The 14,396-nt window shown below is 36.4% G+C and overlaps 1 protein-coding gene across 4 annotated transcripts in view; it reads left to right on the top strand.

The window, feature by feature from the left end:
• The window catches only part of CSMD3 (CUB and Sushi multiple domains 3), a 678,537-nt gene that overhangs the window by 73,969 nt on the left and 590,172 nt on the right, over window positions 1–14,396 (top strand). For all 4 annotated transcript variants that reach the window (XM_085321107.1, XM_085320309.1, XM_085319522.1 and 1 more), the window contains exon 2: window positions 8,855–9,077. In XM_085321107.1, the coding sequence (XP_085177233.1) occupies window positions 8,855–9,077 (223 nt within the window). The remainder of the gene's footprint in view (window positions 1–8,854; window positions 9,078–14,396) is intronic.

Below are 14,396 nucleotides of genomic sequence, written 5' to 3'. Positions count from 1 at the left end.
CATATACTGTTTCCAACAGGTTACTTAGACTTGCAATAATCTGTTCTCTCTGAGCTATCTGAAGCTGCTACAGGATTTCAAACTACCCAGTGTAATATATTGTAGGCTTTATTTTCTTCTCTTTTCCTTCACTAGGTTAAGTCTCTGTGTAAATGTCATTAGAGATGTTCATATCTGAGATTTCAGATTTTAATGAACCGTTTATATAAGGACAAACAGAGGTTTTCTGTGTGTGTCAATGGGCTTTAAACTTAAATAATTCAAGTCAGCATTACATTGACTCTTCTGCTGTTACATTACAATTATTACAAATTGGRTTTTCTGGACTTTTAAACTTTAATTTAAAATTGTGGTAATAGTATCTTAATTTCTTTAGAAGTGACTTTCCTTTTAACATTTTTACAGAGAGTGTTTACTTATATTCCACTAGTATCAGTTCAGGCCAAGACTCCTGAAACATCTTGTTGTGTGATTGTTTCCCCCTATTTATTTAAGAATTCTAATATTTATAAGTTTTGCAATATTGCCAATTAATTAGTCTACCCTGGACAATTTGCTTTACTCTTTATTTTAAAATCACAGAATTACAGAATGGTTAAGGTTGGAAGGGACCTCTGGAGATCATCTAGTCCAACCTCCCTGCTCAGTAGGGTCACCTAAAGCCTGTTGCACAGGAACACGTCCAGGYGGGCCTTGAAGATCTCCAGAGCTGAAGGAGACTCCACAGCCTCTCTGGGCAACCTGTGCCAGGGCTCCGTCACTCTCACAGGGAARAAATTCCCCCTCATGTTCAGGCAGAACTTCCTGTGCTTCAATTTCTGCCCATTGCCTCTTGTCYTGTCACACGGGACAACTGAAAAGAGTTTGTCCCTGTCCCCTTGACACCCTCCCTTCAGGTACTTGTACRCAYTGATCAGATCCCCCCTCAGTCTTCYCTTCCCCAGGCTRAASAGGYCCAGCTCTCRCRGCCRTTCCTCATAGGRCAGGTGCTCCAGCCCTCTGATCATCCTCGTAGCCCTAYKCTGGACTCTCTCCAGTAGCTCCATGTCTCTCTTGTACTGTCGAGCCCAGAATATTCTGAATAAAATTTTTTCAAGCTCTGTTACCTACTTATATTTCAGAGACCAGAGATCAGTATTTTGCAGCATAAGCTTTCCTCTGTCAATATTCYAGTATAATAGGACAGAAATACAATAGCAATAAAGCTATAGAATCAACATATTGCATGTTACAATTTGAGATTACAAACTTTTTCAGAAGTCTTAAGGTGATGTGCAGCTGCAATGTTTGTATCTTGTCACTGTCTTTCATGCAGTTTACACAGGGAAGACTGACTGCTTACTGTCACATTTTACTGAAAATAGAATTTTGTTTTTAGTTATGTCATTGGAGGATCAATTAGGAAGTGTGAGCATTCCATGCAAAGCAAGAGTTTTCATTTCTAAAATAATACAAATGCTCCAAAATGGTATTAGCAGTTCAGAGTATTCGGGGCAGGGCGGGAGGTGGAGGGAGCTCTTTCTTGTCATTTTGACTTGTTAGCTGATARTTCCAAGCTAAATTTCAAAAAAGTCCTGTTTCAATCATGAAGAATAATAGTTTCTTAGGTCACAAACAAAAAAAAAAGCTAATTAGACCTGATACAAAATCTTTGAACATTTAACTTTGAAGAAAAAGGAGCAGTGAAAAGGAAATGCTAACTAAATATAAAACTTTCTGCACCTGATTTTTAAAATGGAATCCATGTTCAGGTCTGTGTGCAGAGTGACTTTTCCATGTAATCAGAAATGAAATTGCTTGAATCTATTTCCAGCCATGCCTTTGAYAGAGTGCTCTTTAGGGCTGCCAGGAGGCTAAGACTCCGGGAGCAGTTTCCAGCTGTAGATATGCTGCGTACTTTCCACTTCTCAGACGGAAGGACTGCAGGAAGAACGGATAGATGAGGAAAAAGAGAGGAGGCACAGAGTATTAAAAAGGCATTTTTGAAGATTAGTTTGCCTAAAATGAGGAAACCATTACTCAAAATGTTTATTCTTGCACCYAGGGGAAAGAATAAGCAGGGCCGAATAACTTGGAGACCAGATTTGTATTATTTGAAATCTAAATTCACTTCTAAAGAAAATGTAGTATCTATCCACAATCTCCTCAAACATAAGAAGTCCAATTCCCCTGTAGATTTGGCAAGGCTACCACGTGTGAGGGGGATTAAATACGGCAGGCTCTCAACCCCAGAGAGGATTTTTAATTCGTTCTGTGATGAGATTCCAAATGTCCTCTCTTGTTTTTATGTCTTGTTCAATTGCCCAGATGTTTGTCACGTCTGAGAGATTACCCTTCTCTGGCTGCATGAGCAGGGAGGCAGTTATTTTGGAATAGATGATCTCTTGTCTGCAAGGCATTAAAGACATTACATGAAGAATAGGAGAGAAATATTGAAATATCCTTAGAAGGACAGTTAATTACACACTGGGGGATAAAACCTTGAGTGTATTACAGCTGACTTCCTTGAAGCCAGACTTTCATCCCCAGACAGTGATAGCAATGTTTTTAAAATAGAAACAGAACGCTATCCTCTGTCAAGGAGTTATATATAAACCAATATAATTAAGTGCCTACAGGCAGGGAAAAATTCTGAATTTTCTTGGGAAAGTGACCATCTTCTTCTGCCAGATTGTTTACCTGATGATAGATTTATATTACATCTTTCAAAGTTCCTCAAAGATTGGTGACACAACTGAAGTTAAAGTCTTTATGTTTTCAGTTATAGGAAATGGTTAACAGTTGAAGAGAATGAAAAGCGCATTTGAAATATATTTTAATGACAATCAATAATTATTTCAATATATCAATTTTTTATGGATTATTTTCTTAACTGAAATCTAGTTTTCAGTTAATAAAGTAGGRGTAGATTAAGAAAAAAAAACAGAGAAAAAATCAGACTAATTTGATTTCTGATAACTAAATTAAAATACAGACGATTCACTTTTTTTCTACCTTAATTTAAATTTCCTGTAGTAAAGATAGGATACAAGTTTTATCTTGTTTATGTTGCCTCCTTACCATTTTAAGCTTCKACTGCTGAGGATAGAGTCCACGTGAGCATGAGCTGCATTCATGTTTCCTACCTCTCATTTTTCATGCTGTTAAAAGAGTTTACTCACTGCTGAAATTAGAGGAAAGAATCTTTTGGCCCTCCACTAGCTCTTATGGCTGAGACAAGTGCACTGAAATCTTTTTGAACCCCTTTCTAAACAGGTTGGAGATAAGAACTCACTCTTTGGAGGAAAAGCAGTATTTCCATAAATCTCTTCAGATGGAGTTTCTTCAAAAGTAGTGATACCTGATAGATAGTGATGGTTTCCTTCTTGCTCTTAGTCTATAGCAGAAGGATTTAAGGTTTGCAGACAACACTACCGAATGACTGGAAAAGTCATTTTGGCATTTTGTTATGGCTCATGCAAGGGCAAGACAATCTACCTCATCCRATTATTAATACAGAAGCATAACTATCATTTCTCATAGCCTTAAAATGGATATAAATGACAGATAAAGACCTACAARACTTTAAAAAGCTTCTTTTGAACATTTTCTAACATCTACATATAGGTGCAATTCCCAGTAAGTTGTGTAAATAGAAAGCAGTCAAAGTTCTCTTTTGGCTTGTGAGACCAAATTGTAAGAACAAATTGAAATGAAATGACAATTTAGTCAGCTTTAAAAATCTTGAATTTATTAGAGCTTATAAAAGTTGACTATGAGATACTAAGATGGTGATCTAAGGTTGTACACTTTATAAATATAAGTTTTTTGTATTTTTTTCAAATGTTTTATTAAACATATCTGGAATTTCTCTAAGCTAAGTGAAATAGTCTAGAACCAAGAAAATAAGTTTTATATCTCAAAAAAGAATGATCAAGAAAAAAAAAAAAAAAAGTGAAAAAATAAAAAAAAAAAAAAAAAAAAAACCTTGGAAAAAAAAAAAAAAAAAAAAAAAAGACAAAGTGAATACATTGTTGTAGACAATCTGGAACTGTATACATCATTGTAGATAATCTAGAATTGTAGACGTTGCTAAACTGTTCGAGAGCTCATTGTAGGAACTGGTTTCCAGGAGAGAGGCAGAAGTGAGGAAAATTCTTTGAAGTACATGAAATAGGATCACTGAGCATTGCAGTAGGCAGGTGAATACGGAGACATTTCTGAAACAGTGTCGGATGCAACGCTTTGTAGTTGGTATGATCTCTAGTGAGCTGAGATCTGCTGTGAAGGTGCCATGTATTCCAGCCCGGTGCACTGTGCTGCCAGACTTGGTGTGAGCATGTGTACTTTCCGCACTTCGCACAGAAAGAAAATGAGACTCAGAAAGAATAGAAAGACTTACAAAGGTCCAGTGGCAGTGGGCACCACTGTCCCTAGCGAAAGAGCCATCCTTGTTCTCAAAAATTAGAGGAAGAAAGAACTCTGCAAACTGCTGGGCACTCGAGAGAGGCAGAGAAAAAGGTGGAGAGTAGGAAAGAGCTAAATCTAGCTCATGAAAGGTTTACTGTTTGTCCTGATGTGAAAAAAAAGAGAAAGTCAATAAAATGTTGGCTTGAAGGTCAAKATTAGAGAAAGCTTTATTTTATGCAGAAAAAAGCTTCTTGGAAAACGAAAAAGCAGAAATGGAAGAGACATGACTCACATTTTTGTTGTAGAACCACATAAAAGTGAATTGCAAACTTAGTTCAAAGTCTAGTACAGCCATTACAGCTGATGAGAGCTTTCTCTTCTCCATCCTGTCCATTGGGAAGGGCAAGTGGGCACAAAGATAACATTCCTTGGTGAAAGGCATATCAGAACAATTAAACTTATAGAGAAGTTGAAGGAAGAGCTGTTTTAGAAAGAAAGATTATACATATTTTTCAAACAATTGGGAGGATTGATCAAAAGGAGTCAAAGATATAGGGGAGGGTTCATACAGTAATGACAGCTATCACCTTAGCATTCCAATAGGTGCCTTCGAGTGCTAAGATACATATGTGAGAATATAATATAAAACCACAAAAGCAAGTAGTTTCTCAAACAGGAGTATAGGGGAGAATAAGAAAATGAGAAGGATGAACACACAAGCATCATAAAGCTAAGACAGTAATAATGGAAGCTATCAGAAACAGAATTCAGCATAACAAGAGAACTAGGAGAACACCCCTTCATGATAGGGTTCATTGGTTCACATGGTTCATTGTGAAAATGAACCAGTCCTTGCTGCCAAAGTCGGTAAGCAGATCAAAGACCATAAACAGAAAAAGATTTTACAGAGTGATGCAGGAAGCTGGAGAGACAAGTGAGCAGCAATGACGGATCCTGAACAGAAGATCACCATCTAGGGGGGAAAATCAGCTTTGCAAATGCCTAGATTTCTCGAAACCAGGAACTTATATRACATGGCTAAGGCATTCTTTAAGACCAGACTGATCATGCTTTAAGATGAGTACTAGTAAAATAGAGAAGAATGAAGACCAGGATATCAGAAAAAATAGAGAAAGGGGCTGAGGGAAGGAAAGGGTTTGTGAAAACCTCATCTTCCATTTTCTCAGTTTGCTCTCAAATTAAAAGATAATGAGTACGACATACTTCCTTAAAAGAAAGTAGACAAGCAGTTTAATGTTGTGTGTGTTCATCAACACAGAGACAATATAATTATATTATGATGATGACTGCTACCRTGGAATAGGTAAAACAAAAGAGGTTAAACAAAAGGTGTGGAGTGCTTAGAAGGTGAGTGGTGTGGAAGTATGTTATGAAGCAGTATAATTTAATGGTCATGAACAAACAAAAAAAGCAAAAAAAGTAGTTTGTAGTGTATAAAGCGAGTACAGCTATGGGACTTCCAAGTATAGATGGAGTAAGTATTAATTGCCTTATTGGAAGGCAATTAAAATTGCATACACAGATGGAAGGGTAAAACTTCAGTTCACAGTATACATCAGATATAAATATATCTATATTTATACATAATATCATACATGTACATATGCATACATATTCATCAGTATAAACACAGATGTATGCTGTGACCTCAGACTCAGCCAAAGTGTRGTTGACATCAGGAAGATGAGCATTATTTTATGATTCCAATAAATATTTATCTRTGTGAAATTGATGAGAATTAAATATCTGAATTTAAAAATCTGAAAACAAACAAAATAATGGAAACTTTGTATCATACTAAGAGAATATTATCAATGGTATCAGTCACATTCGTATTTAGTTCAATAAACATTTTCTTTTTCTTGTTTAACTTCAAGCTTTTCAAAGTTCTTTATCTCATACATCAAATCAAACCCTCTCTTTAATGAAAAATAGTTTGCAAGTGAATTCTGTTTTGAGTGCTAGTTCTGAAATCCAGATGAAAAAGATCACAGTATATGTTACCAGTTATTTCATCATGAATTTCGCCTTGTGAAAATAAATGTCATGTTTTCAGCATTTGATCAGTCAGTTAATAAATGTTTTCTGTTTTGAACATATCCCAGCTGGTCTGCGAAGGTGAAGAGTATTACAAAATAGATTAACATACGAAAGCAGAGATTAGCGTACATATTGTATGGATTCTGTTGGCATGTTTTATTTTACAGGGCAAAAGGATAGACCTGTCAAAATCAAAATCAAATTTGTTTCTTCTGACACATGCATAGCTATGTTACACTCTGCTAGTTATCTTTGAAAAATGCCCAAGTTATGACATCTTTCCAAGAGTAAGAATAATTATCTTTGTTAGGCTTTGGATACGAGTAAAAGGAGTACATGGAAATGTTGTATGAGGGAAGGACAAACTTCTTACATACAGGGATATGAACTGTGATTGSATTTAATATGGAACATCATATTCCTTAGTAAGCAGTCTATAATCTCACAGGCTACTTTTTGCATTGTTTTGACTCAACTCAATTCTTTTTCTGGAAAAGGAAAAAAAAAGTTTTCTGTGAGTAGTTACAGACAATCTGTTATTTGAGTTTTTCTTCATAGTTTGCATTGAATAAACAAAATAGTCAGTACATATATAACTGATAATTTGACACTATCAGCTTAGACTCAGCAGCAGTGGCACAGATTCTGGATGAAGCCAGGAGCTGTATGGTGACACTGAGCCACAGTTTACACTGTGCTTTCCATGCTTGGTCTGCAGAGCGGCATAGAGATAATTTCCAGTGCATGACATTTCATTATCAGAAGTCTCTCTCAATGTATCCTAGTTTTCTCTGATTCAATTGAAAGTAGACCTCAGCAAGAGATATAGGAAAAACTAGATCGAAACATATATATGTACACACTTATCACTTTATAAATATCTTATTTTGGTGATTGTGTTTAGCGGAAGTTGCAGATCATATGATCTGTAAATAGTCTAGTTTTGTAAGGTGACTTGCATACAGACTATTCCAAAAGATTGCTAAAGCATTAAATAAAACAGTTGAACTTAAATAATGACAGATAATTGAGATTTTAAAATAGTTTCAGTATATGAGGGGGAGAGATGCAGCAAGAGATATGACAGACTCCCAGTGATGAAGACTGATAAATGAAACTGCGTAGGCAGCACTGACACGAAAATGAATTCTCTAAGCTAATTTATAGTAGAGGGTAAAATTTACTATATATGTGGCTCTGAGATCAGACAAACAAAACGCCTCTCTCTCTCTGTCCTATATATCTATGATGCACTGGTATGTATAGTAAAATAGCAGTTATACCTCATAAGAGGCATCATTTCTCATCAGTGAAGGAGCTAAACACGAAAAAACCAAGAAAAAAAAAAAGAAAGGACATATCTCTCTCTGTCGTCAAAGTTACTTTATAGTATAACAATCCAAAGTATATAATCTTAAGAGATTTCTGATTAATACTTCACAGAAAGAGGCCTCTGCACATTTAAATGCTCGCCACGAAGACAAGCTAGTGAATGTACTATAAAGAAGATGATTTAATGAGCTCAAATATATATATGTGTGTATAATTAAAGAGATGGCATCTGGTTTGTTTGTTTGTAGTTTGCCATGAAATCTGTATCAAGTTCCTCTGAAAGCGTGTGCTAAGCAGCTGACAAGCAGAAAGCTTTTCTGGTTTCTCTCAGCTGAAGAAACCTGAGCGGAGGGTCTTTCTTARACCTCATGCTTGGGGAGGAGAGGCTGCTGGGCTGCAAAAGCCAAGGCAGAAAAATCAACCAAGTATGTAGGCATCAGAGAGCAGAAAGCCTGCAGAGGGCATGTAGACCTTCAGTGAGACAACAAACTGATGGAAAGAAAAATATAACACGGGGACCTAGAGAAATTAGAAATTGCAGCAATTGAGCATTAGGACTGAGAGCAAGACTGGAGAAAAGGACCAGCTCTGGCAGRACACAGTGACTTAGGGAAGATCTTTTTATAATGATTGTTTTCACAATAAATAGCCTTTCAGCCTCCTGCTAGGGAGGACCAGCAGGAAGCTAATGGATCTGCGCCCTACACCAAAAGAATCTTGCTCTGGTAGCATCTCTTCCCTTCCACTATAAGGATAATTGAAACAAATACTGTGTCTCAGGCAAGAAAATGGGGTTGCACATGTTGTTTGTATATATTTCTCTGCAACGATGCTACCATATGTCTTTATATAAACAGTATGAAAAACACATTTGTTGGTGAGTGGCGCTGCTTTGCATTAAGTGGCTGTATTTTAATACTTGGACTCTACCTTACTAAATGCTGTACTTTGGCAGTTAAGAAGTATTTTGTAGAAATCATGAACTCCAAAGGTATATTTTTTATTGAATGTTGATACGAAAATGTATAGCTAACTTATTTTTCCTTTTGTTGTTGTTGTTGGTTTTTTTTAGGATTTATTTATACCTGTGGTGGAACTTTAAAAGGACTTAATGGCACTATAGAAAGCCCTGGCTTCCCGTATGGATATCCAAATGGTGCAAACTGTACTTGGGTTATAATAGCAGAAGAAAGAAACAGAATACAGATTGTCTTTCAATCCTTTGCTCTGGAAGAGGAATATGATTATTTATCACTATATGATGGGCATCCTCATCCTGCTAACTTTAGGACAAGGTAAATAATAAACTTTATTAAAATATGACCTATGTTTGTGTGTTAAAAATATCTGAGAAACTGATAAAAGCTAATGCCTTTACACTTCTCATTTACCTCATCCAGACTTTAAGGTGCACATTATCCTTAGTTAATCAAAAATGACTTACATATGTGATGTGATTTAAATCTATTTAAAGCAATTGCCGAAAACAATTTCTAGTACTGATATAAAACTTGTCATCTCGACAAAATGCAATGAACTAAGAAACATATGGGAAACAAATGATTGCAAAGGAAGACGAGATAGTGCTGATCTCAGTTTGAGTGACCTAGGAGCTGTGGAACTTTTTTAAACTTTGCAGCAGGAGGCTTTCAGTAAGGACTGGAAAAGGATAATGCCATTTCTTAGCAATTGTGTATGAGGGGTCATGAAGGGACCATAAGAGTAAAAGAAAAATAATCTGAAAATCAAGAACATAACGGATTATGGAACATTTTTTTATCAATGCATATTTCCAAGCTCTGATCCAAATGTTCAGTTCTGGAGAGCTGTAGACTGAGGGATATATAACAAATTTGCAATAGCAGTGCATATTATGCACACATATATTAGTTATGTTTACCATGACGAAGAATGCAAAGTATATTCTTATTTAGGGGTTGTCTAGTTTCACTTTACTTTCACATAGTGTTGCTTTAATAAAGTAGTATGTTTTCATAAGGCTAAATATTATATGGGAAATGTGGATTAACTGTTAATGATGGGTGCCCAGAGTGGGTGTTCTGGTTTCTCTAGTTCTCTAGTGTTCTGAGATTTCTCTAGAAATATCACTTTTAAATTAAGTTAATGAAAGAAAATGATCTGAGCTGATAAAACATCACATAAATGAATCTTTGGAGCTATTTGATGATCTCTCTCGCGTGTTATGAAAATAAATTGTAGTACAATTTGTAAAGAATTCACTGTAGTGTAGTGAGTGCCATAAACTAGGGAGTAGGAGGAGCAGGGCTGCTGCATGAGGAGGGATAAGCCAAGAGCAGGCTATGCCCTCACCGGCGCAGYAGAGCTGGGTGCTGGTCCCAAGGTTCATCAAGAGCCCCTGACTCAGCAAGTGGTGACCGAGGTCCAGGGGAGCCCCATCGGGAGATGGGGCCAGGGCTGGGGCTGGAGATGAGCTCGTCACAGCGCAGGTCCCAGGGGTGTCTGCAGGMGGCAGGGTCGGTGCTGGACATCAGCACTGCTAGGATGTCTCTGGGGCAGAGACTCTGGCCCAYGCGCAGATGGTGCAGGTGGGGGCTCCCATTGAGGCTGCTCAGGCTGGTAATGGCTGTTGGTGCCCTCAGGACTCTGACAGTATAAAAAAAAATGAGGAGAAAATTATTTAATGATTGCCTTCAAAGCAAGGTTTAAATATTCTAGAAAACACAAAGTTAGGAACTAACTATATTGAATGGGTACTCTTCTTGTCATTCATTCAAGTCACATTGAAACAATAATTAATTTTATAAAGACACGATTAGCGGCAGTGATATGATACATAGGTAGAGAGCTGAGAAAATTGAAACTCCAATTCTGATTTTTTCCCTCATAATTATTTTACTTTAAAACTCTAGTAATGTTATTTTAAGAAAATTCAGAGCGTAATATGTCGTATACTATCAGTAAACACTGAAGAGTATGTTTGCCCCCTTTTTTTTAGGAATGCTTAAYTTGAACACTACTTTTAAAAGACATATATCGTACTCACTAGGTATCTAAAATATCTTTTTTGATCTAATTATCACCCCAATATGCAATGTGATATTCAATTATTTAAGGGTAGTTCTAATAATAGCTTGTACCCAAGCTCCATTCATAGTCACAAGTGAATATATCTGTTAAAATTACCAGTACTTAGCTAGTTAGTTTATTTGRCATTTAAATATTCATCATAAAATTAAAAAGAAACAAGTTCAGGCCWGTTTTAAACAGAGGCATAATGCATYCATGCTGCAGTTGTACTGAAATAAATTGAGTAATTCAATCCAGTATTTTTCTGCCTTACTTTGCAAAGAGAAATTTGCATAGCTTTATGTTCAGAAAGCAACATTTTAGGAGCCAAAAAATATGTATTTTTATAAATATTTTTCTCAAGTTAAATATAAAATTCTTTAAAAAGTGATGTCTACTAGAATATTCTGGTAAAAAAAAAATATAAGAAAAATCCACTATATTGTCYCTGAATAGACAGGCGTGGTATAAGAGTATCAAAAGCTCTGCTATTAGCAAGAAGGTATAATCTTTTTGTCACTGCTATTCACTGTTTTTTACAAATGAAAAGAAATATGAGTACATTTATCAGAAATTAGGAGAAGTGGAGGTATAACAAGCTGGTGCAAATTAGAATTTTTGAAAATTTAATAAATTAATATTTGATTTGTGTTTGAGAGCCTCCAAGACTAGCRTATATCTGCAGAGATATTTTTCAATGTTGATATGTGTTAGTGTGCCCAAAGAATTTACRGTGTGTATTAAAACTTTTCCCAACCTACTCATAGTGAAAAAATGATTTGGCAAATGAGGTCACAGGCCTCACAAAATTGAAACGGAARCAAGCTTTAACATTCCCAGTGTTTAAAAGGTATTTGAGCTAATATTCATCCCTTCTAACTTCTTGTTTTTAAATAAGATGAATCATCCTTCCATCTGCATTCCCYGCTCAAGTAAACAGGAATTGAATGTGTTATCTTCAGCCTTTCTTCAGTCTAAAACTTCCAAAAGTTTGAATTTCATAGTAAACTCTTTTATAATAGTGTTGCCAACTACTCAAAAAAGTAATTGCCACTACACAACCAAGGAATAAGTTTAAACCAAACTTAACTAAACTAAAATACTTAATTTTTTAATATTTAACATATGGAACAACAGATGTCAACATATTAAGTAGGTGAGTTACTGGCTATTAAATTAAAATGAATTTCATTGGTCCCACTAATTATAAACAGTGCAAAAATTTAGACGTAGAAGAACATAAAATTACTGAGAACCTTTAATATTACTTTTAATAATTCACATTCAGTGCTGTTAAGGCTGCAGGCAGGGGAGGGGGCTGCTGTCTGGGTCCTGGTTTGCAGTCAGGATAACTGAAGGGGGCACGGAAAGCTGCGGGACCGTAACAGGGAACAGCCTGAGGAGCTGCAGGACATCACAGACRAGTGCCACAAGGCGGGACCGGATGTAGCGAAAGTGGAACCAATGGGGAAAAGGCAACAAGATTTTTTTTATTGTTATTTTTTTAGGAGGGGATGAGGGTGGAGAAGGTATGAGGGTAGGTCAAGMAACTAGACAAGCTGCAACCTTGTTTATTCCTTAAACCAGGTTTATTCCTGCAGCGGGAATAAACCAAACCCGTTGCTCTGGCCATCGTTGACCCTGCTTCTGCAGGCAGGAGGGCTGGGCTGGGAGCGTGGCCAGGTGCTTTTCCGGGCCGCTACGGGAACATCCGCACGGGCAGCTGGGGCACCTCACTGGCACCCTGTCGCTGCCCGCTCCAGCCCTGATGGTGTTGGCAACTGCCCACCTCTTCCTAATTAATGTGCCAAGCGTTATCGGCAACTTAATCACACACGGTGATTTATCCTAGAACTTGTCAAACAATCCACAGCCTACTCTCTCTGAATAATTTACATTATTTTGATTTTGCAGTGTTGGAATGCTAACATTATCATTTTATCCAAAACGTTACTTTTATTCCAAATCTAAAAGTTTATTGAAAATCATTCTTGGAACAGGATTAATTCAAAAAAACGTAAAATCAATGGCACTTTAATTATTTTATCTTATTACTTGAAAATAAATAGCAATAAGTAAAATATTAAGAAACCTCACTTTTCACAGGGGAAAATATTTTTCTGGAAGAAGACTAGATTTAGACTTAAAAACTTTTCCATTTATAAAGTAGATGAATTATAATTTACATCTAATACATACTAAATTGTCCAAATTATCTTAACAGAGATCTTATGGAGAAGGAAGGCTAGCAAGAGAATGAACGGCAATAACAGAAACTTTCAGTGCCCTCATTTAATACCTCTGCATGTTTTTCTGTTTGTTTTTCTGCTTATCCAGAATATGTATTTCTTGTCTTACTATAAAATTGCAGATAAAGTCAGGGCCAAACAGGCAGCAGTTAGGCTAAGCTGCTATCTTAGTGCAATGTCCAGTTTGTAACATGTCACCGAGAACCACCCTGGTAGCTAGAGTAATCTTCTGACTTTCTCTTTTGGTCACACTCCTTCCTTAGGACTTTAACCTTAATGTTCAAATTCTTTTAAAAGTTTTATATCTACTTTACATACTTTACTATCTCCCAACCAGACCTGTCACATTATCCTTTTTCAGGATTCTGTTATACTGTTATTTGTTAGCAAGTCCTACTTGCGCTGCAGATGATCTTTCTTTTACTGAGTCTCCTCAAAACCTGAAGACAAAAAAAAAAAAAAAAAAAAAAAAGCTTTTTTGCCGTGTTTTTACTACCTTCTTCCTTCATTTCTCCTATACCACAGTTTCCACTTACAGAATTTACTCACTTTGGGACTTGTTTTACTTACAGTATATAGTCTTTGCTCCTTCTCTTTCTACTTCCCTTGTCTTCAGTTCCTCTATGTGGCACAGCAGAGAACTCACAGCTAACACCGAAGTCTTGCATGGGCAGAATGCCATGTTGACATGTTGATTCACCTTTCTGGCCCCAAGCTAGATTTTCTTGCATACAGCTCCATATTGCTTCATGTCTGTGTATCCTTTTGCTCTCTGTGAGTTTTTTCTAATATGAACAATATCTTGTTTACTTAAACCCTATGAAGTCCCTTCCTGAATTACATCATCATTTTTCTTATACTGCTGACATTTCAAATTGTTACTACTTTCCAAGTTAGTCCTTTCCCTTTTATCTGCTATAGAAAATGTTACTCAAGTTAGCAAACTCAGTACTAGTTAAATACGGGAAAAATGGTAACTCTGTGAGGGCCTGTATTAAATCCAAGAGTGACAAAATCTCTTTGGTTTACTTAGTAAGCCTTTAAGACCTATATCAGAGGGGAACATTTGCAAACATTCAGGTCCTCATTCCTGAATAATCTTGACAACTTAAGCATGCAAAGCTTCCTTTTTTTCACTATACTGTTTGAATAATCAAAGACTATTTCAGCATTTTTGAGTACTGATGTAGACCAATAGCTGACAACAGGGACACAGTGGACCATTTATTGAACCTCAAGAAGTTTCCACTACCATCTGAGGCAACTGTAGCTCTTGAGTTTTTGCTTTCAGATCGTATTTATTATAGACAAAGTAGA

The sequence above is a fragment of the Rhea americana genome, unplaced genomic scaffold (genome assembly GCF_003343005.1).
Source record: "Rhea americana isolate MKP2758 unplaced genomic scaffold, rheAme1 scaffold_0, whole genome shotgun sequence".
Taxonomy (NCBI): Eukaryota; Metazoa; Chordata; class Aves; order Rheiformes; family Rheidae; genus Rhea; species Rhea americana.
This window is presented reverse-complemented; position numbering and strand designations above follow the sequence as displayed.